General features: G+C 45.2%; 1 protein-coding gene across 2 annotated transcripts in view; it reads left to right on the top strand.

Annotated features, from left to right (window-relative positions):
* Positions 1-3,510: 3,510 nt before the first annotated feature.
* HNRNPLL (heterogeneous nuclear ribonucleoprotein L like) overlaps positions 3,511-20,286 on the top strand; it is a 94,269-nt gene continuing 77,493 nt past the window's right edge. Inside the window, exon 1 of one of the 2 annotated variants that reach the window (XM_044291343.1) lies at positions 3,511-3,767. In XM_044291343.1, the coding sequence (XP_044147278.1) occupies positions 3,600-3,767 (168 nt within the window). In that variant the 5' untranslated portion in view covers positions 3,511-3,599. Of the gene's footprint in view, positions 3,768-15,471; positions 15,553-20,286 lie in introns of those variants that run through there. The other variant, XM_044291344.1, reaches the window with a different exon arrangement.

Consider the following 20,286-nt stretch of genomic DNA (forward strand, 5'->3'; position numbering starts at 1 on the left):
ACCTGATGTCTCTCTACCTTTTACTGTTAAGGTGGACGCTTCTGAGGTGGGCGTGGGTGCAGTCTTATCTCAGGGTCCCTTTCCTGCCAAATGGCGACCGTGTGCCTTTTTCTCAAGGAAACTCTGCTCTGAAGAGAGAAATTACGATGTGGGAGATAGGGAGTTGTTGGCCATTAAATTAGCTTTTGAGGAATGGTAATGGCATTAATTAGAGGGAGCCAGACACCCTATTACCGTGTTTACAGACCATAAGAATCTGGCCTACTTGGAATCGGCCAAGCGTCTGAACCCGAGATGGTCTTTGTACTTTTCTAGGTTTAATTTTGTCGTTACGTTCCGCCCTGGGGTTAAAAATGTGAAGGCGGATGCCCTGTCACGTTGCTTTCCGGGAGGGGGGAACTTTGAAGACCGGGTCCCATTTTGGCTGAAGGGGTGGTCGTCTCTGCTCTTTATCCTGATTTGGAGGCAGAGGTTCAGGCAGCCCAGGCAGAGGCTCCTGATCTTTGTCCCCCTGGGAGGTTGTTTGTGCCTCTCGCTTTACGACACAAGGTTTTTAAGGAGCACCACGATACTGTCCTTGCTGGGCACCCGGGGAGCAGAGCCACAGTGGATCTCATTGCTCGGAGATTCTGGTGGCCGGCTCTTCGTAAGATGGTTGAGGGTTTTGTGGCAGCCTGCGAGACCTGCGCTCGTGCCAAGCTCCCTCATTCATGGCCATCGGGTTCTCTCCTCCCGTTACCCATTCCTTCCCGTCCTTGGACGCATCTGTCCATGGACTTAATTACGGACCTGCCTCGTTCCTCGGGGAAGACTGTGGTTCTGGTAGTAGTGGACTGTTTTAGCAAAATGGCACATTTCATTCCCTTTCCTGGGTTACCCAATGCTAAGACGCTGGCGCAAGTGTTTGTTGATCACATTGTATAATTGCATGGCATTCCTTCAGACATCGTTTCTGATAGGGGCACACAATTTGTTTCCAGATTCTGGAAGGCCTTCTGTTCTCGCTTGGAGGTTCGGTTGTCGTTCTCTTCTGCTTTTCACCCGCAGTCGAATGGTCAGACCGAAAGCGTAAATCAGAATCTGGAGACATATCTGAGCTGTTTTGTGGCGGAGAATCAGGAGGATTGGTGTTCTTTTTTGTCCCTTGCTGAGTTTGCTTTAAATAACCGTCGCCAGGAGTCCTCTGATAAGTCACCATTTTTTGTTTGTTTTAAAATTGGTTTTATTGTTTTCCAACAAGAAATACGTAACAAAGAGGTCAGCATTGGTGCATATGGGTTTCACCCGCAGTTTGGGACATTCTCTGGAGAGGGGTCTTCTGGTTTACCTGATGAGGAGAGATTTTCCTCGTCTTTGTCATTTGTTTGGCAAAAGATTCAGGGTAATCTGAAGAGGATGAGTGAGAGATATAAGCGCGTGGCGGATAAAAGACGTGTGCCTGGTCCGGACCTGAATGTAGGTGATCTGGTGTGGTTGTCTACAAAGAATATCAAACTGAAGGTTCCCTCCTGGAAGTTGGGTCCTAAGTTTATTGGGCCTTACAAGATCTTGTCCGTCATCAATCCCGTTGCCTTACGGCTTGATCTTCCTCAGACTTGGAAGATCCATAATGTTTTTCACAGGACCCTATTAAAACCTTATGTCCAACCCACTGTACCCTCCTCTTTGCCTCCTCCTCAGATTGTTGTTGATGGTAATCTTGAATTTCAGGTCTCTAGGATTGTGGATTCTTGCATTATCCGTGGTTCTCTCCAGTACCTCGTTCATTGGGAGGGTTATGGTCCTGAGGAGAGGATGTGGGTCCCAGTGGTGGACATTAAGGCCACTCGTCTCATCCTGAGAAGGTGGGCTCTGAGTGTCCGGAGTCCACCCGTAGAGGGAGGGGTACTGTCACCGCCAGTTCTGTGAGAAGGTCTGTTAGACTTTCTTCGCTACCTCTTGCATGACGCTCTTTGTTTTGGTTTCACTTTGTCATCTCCTTTCCTTCTCCCAGCTGTCACCTTTTTACACTAATTGTCTCCCTTTATATTCCCTCCCATACTGCTTCACTTTGCGGTTTATACCTCTTCTTGGATGAGTTATTCACTTCTGGATGCTGCTTCTGCTGATTCCTCAGATAAGTCTGTTTCCTTTATTTGTGTTTCCTTGCTGGCTTGGTTCTAGGTGACCCTGACTCCGTCCGTATTAAGTGCAGGGAGTCGGTGGTCGTGTCCCCTATTATAGGGTTTTCAGGTGACACATAGTATTAAGTACGTGGGCAGGCAATCGTCTACCATAAAGACCTTTGCATGGGCATAGCATTCAGGGAGAGCTCTAGGGGTTTTATAGGGCTCACCCATATGCTCCTTAGTTTGGGATCAAGCCAGTCGGATGTTTATTTATAAGTTCCAGCTTTCTGTAACACCATCCGTGACAATATGCTGCATTGAAATGTACCTTTTACCACTGGTGTTGGATTTAATGGTTTAAATAAAAGAAATTATACAAACCTTTTGGCGTGCTGTCTCCTACTATACACAGTATAAACGATATACAGGCCTTCTGGTGGAGGGAGACCAACCCAGGTGACGTGCACCCACGAAAGCCTCTGAAGGGAAGAGTAAACACCCTGTTTACTCCTAGTGTATACTTCTAGTGTATGGGAGATCAATTATTTTCCTATGGGGCTCTGCCCCTGCAAGCTTCCATGGGAACTACAGCTGTAATAGCCTGGGTTCCTTCGGAGAGACCCAGGCTATTACAGTAAAGGAACGGCTTCCTCAATCTCCTTAGTTCAGGGAAGCAGTTCAGGTCCTGGGAGCGCAGTGCTCCTGGGGAAAGCAATTGACCAAGACATCTGGGGGGTTAAATGTACATAGGGTGTAGGTGCAATTTTTAAACCTCGGATCTCTGCTCTACGTGTACGGCAGCAGTCCTGGTTGGGTTAAAGGGGCTGCAACAGTCATGGGAACAAGCCATGTCCTTGTTTTGTGGAAACCAGTGGGAATGGGGGCAGTGAAGGTAGCGCAGCAGGAGTGGACAGGTGTCCCCCCCCCCCCCCAAGGGGTACAGTTTAGGAGCATTGGTGTCAGCTCCTAGGTCAGACAATCCCTTTAAGCCCATTCTGTCTTGCTCTTGAATGTATACTACTTTCACACAGTATTTAACTACCAGTCTTCTCTGTATTCATAAAAAAAAAAAAAGACCAGGTCAATAAAAAAAAAATTAAAATAATACTATGTAAGAGATAATTCCTATTGGAGTGTGTTCTTCATGTAATATGCAGGTAGCAGCACTGTGCGCTTCTCTGACTACTCCATCAATAAGCGACTTCTGTCAGGACTCAGCCGCCATTACACCTAGCGGCGAGCAGAAAACACGGTCGCCATGGCAACACACATTCCACTGGTAGAAAGCAGCCAGTAAGGGGGCGTGGCTCTGGCTTCCAGCTCTGCCCCTTGTGACTGCAGGCGTAAGGTTTACCAAAGCGACATGCGCGTGTTCGATTCCAGAGAGCGGCTGACGGGCCACGCCCACTCGAGCGAGCCCGTCCTCCGCTCCCGCTTGGATGGACATTGAGTGTGTAGTGTCAGTCAGTGCGGGACAAAGGAGCCGCAGACATGTCGTCGTCCTCATCCTCCGAGCAGTACGAAGAGGGCGAATACGAGAGTCAGCCCAAGAGACTGAAAAGCAATCAGGAGGACGGGGAGCTGGACTATGACTCGGAGGAGCATGAGGAGTCCTATTCCGCTACAGAGAGCAGTGCTCGGGGCGCAGCCGGCCATGGGGTGAGGGATACATGTACACATGTACTGTGTGTCCTGTACATGCATGCCCTGTGTGTGCTGTGCTACGTGCATGCCCTGTGTGTGCTGTGCTACGTGCATGCCCTGTGTGTGCTGTGCTACGTGCATGCCCTGTGTGTGCTGTGCTACGTGCATGCCCTGTGTGTGCTGTGCTACGTGCATGCCCTGTGTGTGCTGTGCTACGTGCATGCCCTGTGGGTGCTGTGCTACTGCATGCCCTGTGTGCTGTGCTACGTGCATGCCCTGTGTGTGCTGTGCTACGTGCATGCCCTGTGTGTGCTGTGCTACGTGCATGCCCTGTGTGTGCTGTGCTACGTGCATGCCCTGTGTGTGCTGTGCTACGTGCATGCCCTGTGTGTGCTGTGCTACGTGCATGCCCTGTGTGTGCTGTGCTACGTGCATGCCCTGTATGTGCTCATCATTCATTGTCTGCACATCACACAGCCATGCAGTATTATGTATATAGACAATGTATTGGGCTTTGTACTCCTGTGATATATATATTATAACTGAGCTCCTGTATGCCCCGGTGGACTATACACTGTGTATAGGTGCCCGTAGCTGGCACATGATGGGTGCTACCCGCTATAGCTACATTGTAGCAGCATCAGAGTTCTAATCACAGGAAAGTAATAATTTATTATTCGATATGTATAGAAGCTGAACATGATCCCTCGTATGGCTGCAGGCCGGTGTGTGCTTACCAATAATAGTCCCAGGTCCTGTGTGGCGGGTCTGTTTTGTGCTGTTAGGAACAGATTTCCAGTATTGTCTCAGTTTAGGTGACATACCCACCTGCGGTAGTTTAGGTGACATACCCACCTGCGGTAGTTTAGGTGACATACCCACCTGCGGTAGTTTAGGTGACATACCCACCTGCGGTAGTTTAGGTGACATACCCACCTGCGGTAGTTTAGGTGACATACCCACCTGCGGTAGTTTAGGTGACATAATTGCCAGGTATTTAACATGAAGTCCATGCTAGGATGGCCTCCAGAGTGACTGATCGCACCTAATGTGATCTCGCATTAGATTGTGCTACAATATTATGCGTGCTTCTTTACATTTCAGTGTGATATCATTCAAGGGGTTAAACCTCAGTGTCACACGGCGTCCACGGTAAGACATGTATTGTAATGAATTGATTGCCATGTGCGTTTCATCGCAGTCTCGTGACATTTCACGTATGAAGCCCTGGAGGAACATGTTACATGTGATCTAACACCGTGATATTAGGGGGGATTATTCTACGTGATTTATCTTCATGGAGGCCTGACCTTCGTGTCAGTTTTCACTCCTCTATGCAGTTTTAACGGGAAAGCGACATAAAATATTTCTAACAAGGCCGCGTCTCTTGTTTCCATATTATCGTCTCCATAACCGCAGTTCTCGGCCGAGTGTAGATCGCCATAAGGGCTCATGCACACGGCCGTTACGTTCATTCCCCAACGCACGGGCAACATCTGTGTGGTTTCCGCAGACGGATTCAACTTGAATGGGTCCGTGATCCGTCCGCACTACAAAAAAATTGAACATGTTAAAAAAAAATTGTGGTGCGGAGGCACAGAGAGAAACCCCACGGGAGCGCCCGGAAAGTTCTGTGCCTCTGTTCTGCACCGGACCTTCCGGATTGCGGACCCATTCAAATGAATGGCTCCGCGTCCATGATGCGGTGCACAAATGGCTGGGGTCCGTATATCGCGGACCCGCTGTTTGCAGGTCGCAATAAGGGCCCAGCCGGCACACGTACGTGTGCATGAGGCCTAAGCGTCTCCAGAGCGAGGGCTGGAGAGGTGGTCACGTGTCTTCATCAACATCTTTGTGTTATTAGGTGGATGTAGCTTGGACTTCTTTCACACTAGTGATATTAATAATGGAAGTGTCCAATCCGGCACGTAACAGAACCTGACAACGCCAGGTGGACCCCCATTAACTTAGGGACAAAATAGTCCTTTTTTGATGGAATCTGCGAAGGAGGCCCTGAAAGAGATGTGAACATAGCCTAATGTGTATATACTATCCTCCAGCTCTATATGACCCGTGTGAGTGGACACATTAGGGGCGATGTAGCAAACTGGTTTAAAGGAATACTGGCTTAATTGCCCATAGCAACCAATCTATGGCAAAGGACGGCAAGGAATGGGAAATATAAAGAAGGAATTATACATTCCCATGAGACTGCAGTGTGTCCGGCCGCAGGCTTCCTGCACATGACCGTATTTTTCATCCATGTGCGAGCCACATTTTTTTCGGACACCACACTGTCCCTTTTTTTTTTTTTTTTTATGGGGCCACGCACAGATCGTGTTTTCTGCGGATCTGTCTTTCCGGTTTGCCTATAGAACATGTCCTGTTCTTTTCCATATTGTGGATGAGAGTAGCCCTGTCTGTTAATACAGAATGCACCCTGAAGGTATCTGCACTGGGGAGTGAAATCCGGGCACGGCCAAGTGCATGAAGCCTAAGGCCTTTTCACGCGAATGTAATTTCCATCCATGTGTTGTCCGAGTGTACAACGGGATGCGCCCTGACCTAAAGAAGGGTACGGTGCAATTCCCAGCACAGATGCATTATTCTGGTCCATGTCTGAAGCAGACATACAGACCCACTGCCGTGTGCTTCAGACACAACACAAATGATTTTGAATGCGTTCATGTGAACATATAATAATAATCTGTATTTATATGACGCCACATATTCCGCAGCGCTTTACAAACGAGGGGTTCATGTACAGAGTCATAAATAACACAGCAGCAAACAGGTCGACAATTCAAACAAGAGGAATGAGGGCCCTGCTCACAAGAACTTACAATCTGTGAGGAGATAGGGGTGACACAGAAGGTAAAGGTGCGTGATTTGTACAATGGTCCGGCCATATTAACACAATAGGGGAGCAGATATATGGCTGCATGAGCCGTCACCAGCCGGTATCTGTAGAGCTAATGGGGTGTGGTGGATAGTGTTTAATGAGGGATCAGGTTCAGAAGAATGATGGTGAATGGAGAAGAGTTATATTTGGGGACGTGATAGACCACCCTAAAAAGATGTGTTTATTTTTTTTTTTTGAGCGCCTTAAACTGTGAAAGTTGTACATTTACCTGATTTCTTGGGGTAGGGCGCTCCAAAGAACTAGTACAGCTCAGGAGGAGTCTTGAAGATGGGAGTGAGAGGTTCGGATTATGGTGGATGTTAGTTGTAAGACCTCTTTCACACGGGTGTCCCGGATTTGCTCCGTATGCTCGCGTGTGCATTGCGGGAAACCAGCGCAACTGCGTATGCAATTTCAGTCAGTTTTGACTGCGATTGTGTTGTGGTGTTCAGTTTTTATCGCGTGCGTGCAATGTGTTTTGCATGCCCGTGATAAAAAACTGAATGTGGTACCCAGACCCGAACCCGGATTTCTTCACAGAAGTTCGGGCTTGGGATCGGTGTTCTCTAGATTTTATTATTTTCCCTTTATAACATGGTTATAAGGAAAAATAATAGCATTCTTAATACAGAATGCCTACTAAAATGTCGATTGAGGGGTTAAAAAATTAAAAAAATATTACTAACCTTATCCACTTGATTGCGCAGCCGGCATAGTCTTCTTTCTTCTTCTTTCAGGACCTGCAAAAGGACCTTTGATGACGTAATCGAGCTCACCATGTGGTGAGCGCGGTTACATCAGCGCAGGTCCTGCTGAATGAAGATAAAAGATTACGTCATCAAAGGTCTTTTCACAGGTCCTGAAAGAAGACTATGCCGGCGGCGTGATCAAGTGGATGAGGCGAGTTCAATTTTTTTTTTTTTTTTTTTTAACCCCTCGACATTTTACTAAGCATTCTGTATTAGGAATGCTATTATTTTCCCTTATGACCATGTTATAAGGGAAAATAATACCGTGAATTTACTTTAATGGGGTCCGGGTTTGCTCATCCCTATTATCTCCTAGCAACCATGCGTGAAAATCGCACCGCACTTGCTTGCGGATGCTTGCAATTTTCACACAGCCCCATTAATTTCTATGGGGCCTGCGTTGCGTGAAAAACGCAAAATATAGAACATGCTGAGATTTTCACGCAACGCACAAATGATGCGTGAAAATCACTGTTTATCTGCGCAGCCCCATTGAAGTGAATGGGTGCGGGTGCAATGGGGCCTAAGTCCTTTGCAGAGAGTAAAGCACGAGTAGGGTGGTAGACAGAAATGATGGAGGAGGTATAGGTGTGTGGGAAGTGGGGGTCAGTGCAGAACCGTGGAGAGCTTTGTAGGTGAGAATGAGCTATTTAAATGGAACCCTGTACTGTATGGGCAACCTGTGTAATGACCGACACAGGGTGGAGGCATCAGAATAGAAGTTAGACAGATAGACGAGTCTGGCTGCTGCGTTCAGGATAGATTGAAGAGGGGTAAGTGTGGTGAGGGGAATATCAATTGGTAATCACTTCCATTCTCCTCATTATTACTGTAGCAGTGCAACAATGAGAGTTTTTGTTGTTTCCACAGTAATAAAAGGGTGGATTCTAGAGATGTTTTTGAGGTGAGGTTAAGGCGGCATGAGCGGGCAAGCGATTGAATATAGGGGGCAAAGAAGTGTGATGATGGTGCCACACACTGAGATGGAGATATCAGGTTTAAGTAGGTTAGTTGATGGAGAGAACACAAGAGGTTCAGTTTTTTGAATGAGTCAGTTTTAGATAGAGGGAGGACATGATGGTAGAGACAGCGGACAGTCACTGGCGTTCTAAAGTACGGCAGGGGTGATGTCACGGGTTGAAGTATATAGTTGGCTGTCATCAGCATAGAGATGGTACCAAAAACCCAATCTGCTGATAGTCTGCCCAGTAGGGGCTGTGTAGAGAGAAAAGAGCAGAGGACATAGGACTGAACCCTGAGGAACTCCAACAGGAAGAGGAGGGGAAGTGGAACCATAAAATGATAGATTGAAAGGGCAGCCAGAGAGATAGGAAGAAAACCAAGAGAGGACAGTGTCTTCATCACTAGGGCCACATCTAGGCTTAAGTACGGGGGCAGGGTGTCTCCACCATTAGGGGACATCCCTGTGCTTCAGGACATAGTTCCGTAGGGTCGTCTAGGGAGAGAATTTTTCCCACAGACTTACCCACAACCATCCCCGTTCCTACAGTGATTTATTATTGTACCACCTATCTATAATAGGAGGTTCGTCGTTTGCCCTTTTTTTATATCAGAGCATCTGAGTATATTGATCACTCTTGCTCATACCCACTCATTAATAAAGGTATCAAGTTTCCTAATTAAGCACGTCAATTCTCAATTTTCTTCTGACCTATTTCCTACGTGTAACCTATCAATAGATATCTGGTTAAGTGTCTTTAGACAGTGTCTTTAAGTCTGATATAGTAAAACATTCTGAGTAGGAGACGGTGGTCTACAGTAACAAATGCTGCAGACAGATGCAGAAGAATTGATAGAGAGTATTCACTGTTGCATTTGGCTGTCAGGAGGTCACTTTGAGGGCAGTTTCTGTAAATTTGTAGAGTGCAGAAACCAGATTGTAATGGATCAAGGAGAGAGTTAACAGAGAGCAGATGAGGTGAGAGTTGACCAGATGCTCCAGGAGTTTAGAGATGAAGGTGAGATTGGAGACTGGGCTGTAGTTAGTAGTGCAGGACAGGTCAAGAAAAGTTTTTTTTCAATAATGGGGTTATGACAGAATGTTTTAAAGAGGAGGACAAGGTGCCAGAAGAGAGAGAGGTTGAAGTGAGTAGTGACATTTGTCATACGGATCAGGATCCTGATCTGTCTGACAAATGCCATCAGTTTGCATACTTTTTGACGGACCCGGCAGGCAGTCCTCTGCCGCAAGTGAAAGTACCCTAAACCAGGGGAGATACAGAGAGGAAGTTGATTGATGACATGTCTGGGAGCGAATTTCTCTTGTTCTTCATTTTCTCTTTGAAGTAGATGGCCAGACCTTCAGTTCGGGGGTCCTTCATGGGTACCTGCACTTTTGGACTAAGAAGGGAATGAAAAGTGTCAAATAGGTTTTTTGGATTATTGGATAGCGAGGAGATCAGGGTCGTGAAATAGGTCAGTTTGGCAAGGTGGAGGGCAGAGTTGTAAGTTGTCAGCATAAATTTGTAATGGAGTAAATGTTCAGGCGTGTGAGTAATTCTGAGGACAGGAAGTGTGGAAATTAGGCAGCAAAGTGATCCAGGAACGCCTAAGGAGTTTCTTAGGACTAATTCTTTAAAGTTTACTAATGCTGATGCCATGACAAAACTACATGTTCTGAAATACTATAAAGACCCCAAACGGGACTAGAGTTTGAGGTACCTTTACATAAAGTGTTGTGCAAACCACGCACAACACTAGATAATAGCGACGTTTGTCCCAGCCGGGGGAGTCACCAGGCTTCTGCGCTTGTTAGCTGGAGGCCTCAGATGAGGTTTTGAGATGCTGGCTACGCGTTTCAGTGGTAGGCCACCGCCTTCATCTGCCTGATGAAGGTGGCAGCCTGCCACTAAAACACGTAGCTAGCCTCTATTTTATTTGTTATAGTAATTTTAAAAAAATTACTTTTTAATGAAGTAAGCAGCGCGCTTTTGTTTTTTACATTCGCTTCTTGCTGAGCGTGTCTTTTTTTTTTTAAACTTCGTGTGCTAACACATGGAGGGGTGTTGCTCTAATGACAGTAGTGGGGCGTCACTACCTGTCCATGTTAACATGTCTTTATAAGGTTTTCTAGATGGAATGATACTGAGGGTGCAGGCTTTCACTCTGTGTCCATGGACACTTGCCAGTTCCAGGCACAATCAGAGCAGGATACTTCAGCCGTGTATCATTTGCCAGGAACAGTGTCACATCATATTAAAAAACTGTCATCGTCATTACTATTTACAGAAACATGCCCAGAGCTGGGTCATCCGTATTTGTCATGGTGCAATTTCCATGTGTCCTGTAGACTTGCTTGGAGTAGGCTACACAATTCTCGGCCACTGCTCCATACATCGCCCATTATTTGCTCACCCTATAAGAGCAGTGAGGATCCCAACAGTCAGATTTTTCACCCCTGAATAAGTGATAAATATTATTTAGGGAAAAGGCTCTTAAACCACACAAATTTTTGCCTTCATGTGACGGCCCCATTTTTCAAATCTGACGACACTTAGGTGGTAACTTTGGAGCTTTTTTGTCCTATCCATGTGATTCTGAGAGGTGTTTTGTGGCACATTATACATCATGTTAGTGGTAAGCTTTTGGTGGAAAAGTTTTGCATTTATGTATGAAAAATAATTATGAATTTTCAAAAATGTAATTTAGCTCCTTGTAAGACAGTCATAATATGCAAGTTAATAAGGTTAAAGGTTTAACAGTTATTTTCCAAATTTTCAAGATGTTTTCCAAAACTATTTTTTATTTTTTTTAGGAACAGTTGAGGTCTGAAGGGACTTTAATATGACTGTATATTACAACCCCCCCCCCCCCCACACACACACAAAATTTCCCACACTGTAAGAACTATACTCATCAAAGTATTCAGAACCACATTTAGGAAGTGTCTTACCCCTTTAGGCTCTTCAGAGGAATTAAGCAAAATGGAGGTGGAATTTTAAAAGTCTTATTTTCTTTGCAGTTTTTAAATCCTATATAACGGAGAAACAAAATTCTATATTTATTGCCCTTATTCTGTCTCTTGCTAATTGATTCAAAAATGAAGGAGCACCTCTTGAATTTCAAACCTTCTTTTTGCTAGGGTGATTTCCAGACCGTTTGTAGAGGTCTTGAGGGAACAAAACATAAGAAACCATGCTCAAAAGATCTCATTTTGGAAACTACACCCCTCAAGTAATTCATGTAGGGGTGTAGTGGCCATTTTGGCCCCACAGGTTTTTCATAGAATTCATTAACATTGGGTGTAAAAATGAAAAATATTTTTTCCATTAGTAGGTTGCTTTCACCCTAAAAGTTTCATTTTCAAAAAGAGGAAAAAGTACCCTGTTATTTGTTACGTAGTTTCTCTCAGGTAAGGTAATACCCCATGTCTGGTCAGAAACTACTGACGCAGGGTTCAGGCTTAAAAAAAGTCGGCCAACCTTCTGACCTGTTGTTTGTAGATACTGTGGTCAGCTACTTTCACACTTGCGGCAGAGTGATCCGGCAAAACGTATGCCAACTGATGGCATTAGTAAGCCTGTTTAGGATCCTGAAGAGCTTCTGTCACCCCCCAAAAGTCATTTTTTGTTTTTGGGCTACTTAAAATCCTTATACTGCGATTTTTCAATATATAGTGCTCTTACCCTTTTTCGTTCTCTAGTTTCTTTAAAAACTACACTTTTATCATATGTAAATTACCTCTCTACCAGCAAGTAGGGCGGTTACTTGCTGGTAGCAGACGCATCATCCTTTCAAAAAAACGCCTCTCCTCCTGTTGATTGACAGGGCCAGCGAGTGTTCTCGTCCCCTGGCTGGCCCTGTCCCCTGAAGACCGGTAAGGCGCAGGCGCGAGATTTAGAACGCAGACAGGGCCAGCCGTACCGGTCTTCAGTCGGCGCAGGCGCACTGAGAGGAGGATGCTCGCTCGGCCGCTCCTTCCTCAGTGCGCCTGGTGTAGATGTGACGTCATCGGCGCAGGCGCACTGAGGAAGGAGCGGGCGAGCAAGCGTCCTCCTCTGTGTGCCTGCGCCGACTGAAGACCGGTACCGGTAGAACGAAGACAGGGGCAGCCAGGGGACGAGAGCGCTCGCTGGCCCTGTCAATCAACAGGAGGAGGGGCGTTTTTTTTTTTTTTAAAGGATGATGCGGCTGCTACCAGCAAGTAACCCCCCTACTTGCTGGTAGAGAGGTAGTTTACATATTATAAAAGTGCGGTTTTTATAGAAACTAGAGAACGAAAAAGGGTAAGAGCATTATATATGCAAAATCGCAGTATAATGATTTTAAGTAGCCCAAAAACGAAAAATAACTTTTGGGAGGTGACAGAAGCCCTTTAAAAGTGCCTTATCAGTCAGAAAAATGCATTGAAATGCTGCATCCGTCTTTCCAGTGTCACCCGGCAAAACGGATCCGGCATTTATTTTTTTTGGTCTGCGCAAAGGACGGATCCGGCTTTCCGGTATTTTGAATGCCGGATCCAGCATTAATACAGTCCTATGGAAAAAAGGCCGGTTCCGGCATTCAGGCAAGTTTTCAGTTTTTTTCCGCCAGAGATAAAACCACAGCATGCTACGGTTTTATCTTTTGCCTGATCAGTCAAAAAGACTGAACTGAAGACATCCTGATGCAAACTGAACGGATTACTCTCCATTCAGAATGCATGGGGATATACCCGATCAGTTCTTTCTCGGCATTGAACCCTTTTGACGGAACTCAGTGCCGGAAAAGAAAAAACGCTAGGGTGAAAGTACCCTACTCTGTTGTCAGGCCGCTGGTCATAACCTTTTGTTTGGGGACATGGCAAGTCTCAGAAGGGAAGGAGTGCCATTTGGAGTTTGAAACATGGATTTTGTTGAAATTACCTGATTATTTTTTTGTTTCCTGAAATGTATGAGGGCTATTTTTGTGGAACAAGTTGTAATTTCCATTGTTGCCATATTAGGGTACATATGATTTTTAGTCCATTTTCTGGGAGGCAAGGTGGCCAAATAATAGCAGTTCTATCAATGTTTTTTTTTTTTTTTTTATGGGGCCCACCATACAGGGTAAATTATATGATAACTTTATTCTGTAGGTTGATGCAATTATGACGATACCAAATTAATAACACCCATAATTTCTCTGTTGATGCAATTTTGATGAGGGCTTGCTTTTTCCAGGATGAGCTGTTATTTTTACTGATACAATTTTAGTGGTACATTCAACTTTTTTATCGCTTTTTATACCATTTTTGGGAAGTGTTTTGATCAAAACCAGCAATTTGTTTTATTTATTCTTTTTACAATGCAGAATAAGTAATGTGATATTATTTGTAGTATATTTTATCTTTTCGTATTTGTTCCCTTAACAAAGGACTGGGTAATATTTTTCAAACTCAAAATTTTTACTTTTAATTTTTTTGCAAATATTTGTTTTTTACTTTCTAACTTTTTGATAACGGGTTGTCCATCTTTGGCAACCTTTCTGGCTACCACAACACCACCACCGGAGGGATACTGATCTGCTCCCCACTGCTGGGTTCTGGCTCCTTCAGTCCACCGCTTTGGTCTTGGTGCTACGGTAACAGCTTATCAATTTCCAGAGTGGACAGGGTTCATGTGTGCTGCTGCAGCCAATGACTGGCCGTAGTGGTGACGTGTCTCCCAAGCAGCCAATGACTCAATGACGTGCCACTTGGGGGACACATCACTGCTGCAGCTAGTCATTAGCTGCTGTGTTACACATGACCCCTGTCCACTCCAGAAGATGACAAGTAGGAACTGGAATGCCAAGACAGTCAGCTGTGGATTGAAGGAGCAGGAATCCAGAGGTGGGGAGCAGGTAAGTATGCGTCCCTCTGCAGGTCTGGTGTGGGGAAGGGACAGCCAGTCAGGCTGCCAAAGCTAGACAACCCCTTTGAGTCCCATTAGGGTTCCTGAGCTTCCAATGTATTTTACCTGTCAGTATTGGGCTTCTTGCTCACAAACGTATTTTCTTTCCGTTTCCGTTCCGGGTTTTTTGCTGACCGTATGCGGAACCTTTTACTTCAATGGGTCCTCAAAAAAAAACTGAAGTTACTCCGTGTGCATTCCATTTCCGTATGTCCTTATTTCCGTTCTGCAAAAAAATTGAACATGTCGTATTATTGTCCACATTACGGACAAGGATAGGACTGTTCTATTTGGGACCAGCTGTTCCGTTCTGCAAAATACGGAATGCACACGGATGTCATCCGTAATTTTTCTGGACCGCAAAATACATACGGTCATGTGCAAGAGCCCTTAGGCTCACTGTTTGCCTGCCTCTGACAGAGCTTAATAGGCTTTGTATGTGGCAAACCCTGAAGGCCTTTGTTAGGCTGGTTTCACACTAGCAGTAAACTCTTCCAGAAGGCTGATTTGGCAGAGGAACAGCCCACCGGAAGACATCATATCTGATCCCTCCAGAGCCCATTGACTATAATGGGACTCGGCAGGGATTTGGCTTTTCTCCGGCAGTAGTGCTGGGATTTTGCCAGACAAAAATATCTATGCGGCTGAATCCTGAGGCAAATACTGGAAACAGGCCGGATCCCCAACAAGTCCTTTTACAGTCAATGGGGCCTGGCGGTGCCCTGGCCTTGTCCGGCTATGCTGGATACAATGTCTTCAACAGGCTGTTTATCTGCAGCCTGTCGGAAAAATTTACTGCTAGTGTGAAACTAGCCTTAGGCCTCCAGTGGCCATGGCCACCATAGGCATCCTGCCGCTCCATGCCATTCCCATGGGATTTACAGAAACAGCTGAGACCATTAATGACAATAGTAATTATAGGAGTTATCTTTGTGTCTGCGGTAATAAAAAGATCACATACGGGTCAGGTTGCTAACTTCAAGTAGCCATGTGGCCTGGACCCTTCAGTAATATTTCAGTTGGTCTGTGTCTCAAAGATCACCCATCTCTGCTGAACTGTTAATGCAAAAATATTTTTTTATTTTTTTGCTGTATCTAGTTGTTTTTATTCAGGCTACAGAAGTTGTTGGCTTATTGCACAACATTTCCCTTTGGGTGTGCTAAGCAGGTTGGGTGTGTTCCCAGTTACATTCGGAGCTCTGCATAAGGCTGGGATTTGGCAGAGGTGACATGATATAGGCTTCAGTGATTTTATGGAGAGAAACATGGACAATTAAGTATATATTTATTTTTATTTTTTTACTGCGTTTAACTTTTTAGGTCATTTTGGCTTGAATAGTTTTGGCTGTTTGCATCTTATGGGGAAAGAAGCTAGTGTCTTATAAGCTATTACTGTACTGAAACGGGACAAGAAAAGGTAGGATGCCGCAGAGTAGTAAGATTAAGACCTAAACGCAAAATGATTGACAGGCAGGAAATGGTGAAATACAAACCCCAAGCAATCAATATTTGAAAGTCCTGTCTTCCTAGCACCACAGCTCTTGTCCCCACCGCTTCTGGTACTTGCTGGACCAGTAGTGACATGTCCCATCTGTGGTCACTTGACTGCTGCAGCCAGTCACTGGCCCACTGTAAATATATGTCTAGGTCCCTAACCCTACCCCATATCATATTCATGAGATGGACTTTTAACTGGCAGCCCTGTCTTTTGTGTTTAATGCTGAGTCTGATCGTCTTGGTGGTCATGTGACTGGGCTCCTAGTAGTAGGGGGCTGATGCTGGGCTTCGTTAGACCTAGCACAGTGGAGCCCCAGTAACAGTAGAAGTGCCAGAGTATAGTGTTAAAAAAGTCCAGCGTCGATCGTTTCTGACCTTTGAGGGACAGGCCAAAAAATGGCAAAATAAAAGTAAAAAGAAATAGAAAAATACACAAAATAAATAACTCCCCCCACGAGACATTCCCATGCTAAATGTTGTTGTTCTAGTAGCCAAGACTTGATTACCGTACTTTAAACTGGTAATGTAAGATATCAAACAAAAAAAATTGAAAAAAAAATGATTTTTTTTTAACTATGAGCTTAAAAATTCTAAAATAATCAATCTTTATATAAAGACAACATATTCTGTAGCATTTTACAAACAGAGTCATAAATAACTCAGCAACGCACAAATGAAGAATTGAAACCAGGAATGAGGGCCCTGCTCACAAGAGCTTGCAATCCATGAGGCGATGAGGGAGAAACAAAAGATAAAAAGTGCTGACTTTGTATATTTGTTTTGTGCTTGTCTGTGGCAGAGTATGATAGAATATCACTGCCCGGCTTAGGCTACTTTCACACCTGCGTTCAGGTGTCCGCTCGTGAGCTTCGTTTGAAGGGGCTCACAAGCGGCCCTGAACACAGCCGTCTGGCCCTAATGCATTCTCAGTGGAGGCGGATCCACTGAGAATGCATCCGCCTGCCAGCGCTCAGCCTCCGCTCCGCTCAGTGAGCGGACAGCTGAACGCTGCTTGCAGCGTTTGGGTGTCCGCCTGGCCGTGCGGAGGCGAGCGGATGCGTCCAGACTTATAATGGAAGTCAGTGGGGACGGATCCGCTTGAAGATGACACCATATGGCTTAATCTTCAAGCGGATCCGTCCCCCATTGACTTTCAATGTAAAGTCTGAACGGATCCGCTCAGGCTACTTTCACACTTAGAAATTTTTCTAAGTTATAATGCAGACGGATCCGTTCTGAACGGATGCAAACGTCTGCATTATAGGAGCAGATCCGTCTGATGAAACATCAGACGGACCCGCTCCGAACGCTAGTGTGAAAGTAGCCTTATACTGTGTACATGTATATTATCCTTGTCACGACGTGGCTAGCACTGAGGGTGGTGACTATAAAGGGCTAGAGAAGCCATCATTTCAGATGAGGAGATGAGGCATTCGCTTGTACTGTGCAAGCATCCACCACCGTCATAGCTAAAACATGCACGACAAAGTCTATCTGCTAGATTGAGTGCAGGATCTAATGATCCGGTGCACTGAATAGGCTCAGAAAATGGCTTCTTAACCTGTCGGTGGTTGTTGGTCCCCACCACTAGTTTCATCGCTGTAGAGTTCCACCACTTCCTTTCCACTCATAGATAAAAGCAAGTGATGCACATTTTTAAGGTCATAAACCAGCTCAGTAGGACCTCATTCACACGAGCGATACGGAATGAGTCAGGATCTGTTCAGGGAAAAAATGAATGGTTCATCAGTTTTGTCTGCGATTGCGTTCAGTGTTTCAGTTTTTCCATGTGGATGCAATCAGATTTTGATACGTTTTTCAAGGGAGTGAAGAAAAACTGAAGAACAACACTCAACATGTCGAAGCAACCATCAGTGAAAACCACATTGCATATGGATGTCTTCCGTTTTTCATGCAAGCCCATTCATTTCTATGGAAAAAAAAAAGCACAATATAGAACATACTGTGGTTTTTGTACGGCCGCCTCTCGGCATGTTTGCTGTGCTGCGGCCGGACCCCCGGCCCGGCCCCATTGGACTTCCGGCAGCACACTTGTGCAAGCATTAGTAAGGATCTGGCAGGCTATTTCCCTGCTGGACAAACCTAACGCTAGTGTGAAAGTAGCCTAAAACTAGGAGCAAGTGGCGTTTCTACACCGTCCTGACCACTTTCCAAAAAAGGGGTACGGCGGCGGCACATTACCATCATTTATGCCAAGTTACTGCTGTAAGGCTAGGGATACAGAGAGAAATTTGTTGCAGAAAAGTAGCGCAACATTTTTTTATAATGATAGTCAATGGTGTTGTACTGTGAAATTCTGCAACTGTGACACAACAGTCGAAAAACCATCCAAGTTGGACTATTGTGCCACTGTCATGTCGCAGTCACAGCATGTCATATGTTGCAGTGCGACACCATTGACTATCATTACAAAACATGTTGCACGACATTGGTGCGACATGAATGTCACGCGACTCATGTCCCAATGTAGTTGTACCCTTTTTGTCACATGACTTATTGTCACGCAACACGTGTCACTGAGTAGCTCTAGCCTAAATGATGTTTGAAATCTATGCGAACATGGACTGTTGGAGGATACACTTAAATGATGAGGCCTGGTCATAAATTCAGTGCATCCATTGGCGGCGCAGGGGGACATCAAGGCCAGTATAGAAATGTCAGTTTCATTGTGTTGTACCATTAATAAGCCACACTTAGTCATAATAGGACAAGGGTATTTTCTGCCTAAAATCTTTTGTAAATATAAGTCCTTCTGTCAAAATGTTGAAAATTCCATTCAGTTTCCTACATGGCCAGAAGCTCCCGCTCCAGGGCACTTACAGGAGCAGAATCTGGCAGAATATAATTTCTCTTCTCCTGTTTATAAAATGTCGGCAAATGTTATGTTTGCTCTCAAAACTGCTGACTGGTTCCCTTTATTAGTGTTTAATTGATGCCATGTGGTATAACACAAGGATATATAATGTATATATACATATATATCAGTATAATAAATGTATTTTTGTGCCACCTCAATGTCCCGAGTAAACTAAATAAGTCTAAAACCCACACATGAGTTTACCAGAAATCAGGAAGGTAGGTGGCAAGAAATCGTACACACAGAGCCAGTCCTATCCTCAGTAGTTTAATTTACAATGCTGGTCCGTTTTTTTTATTTTTTCCTAAGACATTAGTACCTCAAGTTACAATATTTTAAGTTTTCCTAGTCGTTCATTACACAGACTACATACAGGCCATGCTTTCTGTTGGGTATACGATCACCCGACATCTAAGGCGTTGGAGCTATTTTTCCCAGAGTAGTGTTATGCCAGTTGCCTCTGCAACACGAGGTACAATTTAGATGAAGTCTGTGTGCCTGATGCCCAGAAGCTCCAGCTCTACTGTCATATTGAAGAATTGTTTTTATAATCCATTCCCCACCATAAGAGAGAAAATATTACACATTTTATTTATAGGCGATATAAATTTGTGCCACGATATGGATTTTGTGCATATCGCCTATATCGCCGGACCGCGATATGACCACGGAGCGGTAGTAAAGATCGGGTACCAATTGGCAACCAGGACTCACACTACTGTAGTCCTGGCTGCCATGGTATGTTAGTGAGCAGCATTATACTCACGTGCGCCGTGGCCGCCGGTCGCTCCTTCTTCTGTCTGTGCGGCGCATTGCTAATGCTTACAGCAAATATAGAAAATATAGAAAACAATATATCACGATATATATCGCATATCGCACATGCTTAAAATTATATCGCAATATAGATTTTAGGCCATATCGCACACCCCTAATTACACTGCTGGAGGTGCACGGTTTTCTAATTATACTGTATAGCACATTCTGTCTCTATGTACCGTATTTTTCGCCGTATAAGACGCACTTTTTCTTCCCCCAAAATGGGGGGAAAATGCCCCTGCGTCTTATACGGCGAATGCAGTAAGTTTTACATCGCTGGCAGCGATGTAAAGCGAGCGGGGACTCTGGGAGGGACTGGGAGGAGGAGCTGGGGCCAGCAATAGCGGCGGGGCGGTGCAGTCACTGTACTAAAGGCCCGCCCCGCCGCTCCGGTGTACTAATAAAATATGTCATATTCAATTAATGGTTATTAAATATGCCGCTTTATGCCTAATAGTACCTTAAATCCTAAGCGCATCCGTACAATGCAGGCCGGGCGGGCGGCAGCGTAACTCCCTGATGTCACGTGCCTGCGCCGCCTACTTTATGAATGAATCAGGCGGCGCAGGCAAGTGACGTCAGTGAGTGACGCGCCGCGCCGGCTGCCCGGCCTGCCGGCTGCCCGGCCTGCCGGCATTGTACTGAAGCGCTTAGGATTTAAGGTACTATTAGGAATAAAGATGCATATTTAATAACCATTAATTAAATCAGACATATTATATTAGTATACTGGAGCGGCGGGGGATCTGTGGATGGCACAGTTATGGGCTGGGAGGGTCTGTGGATGACACATGTATAACAGTGCCATCCACAGATT

Source organism: Bufo gargarizans, chromosome 4 (genome assembly GCF_014858855.1).
Source record: "Bufo gargarizans isolate SCDJY-AF-19 chromosome 4, ASM1485885v1, whole genome shotgun sequence".
Lineage (NCBI taxonomy): Eukaryota > Metazoa > Chordata > Amphibia > Anura > Bufonidae > Bufo > Bufo gargarizans.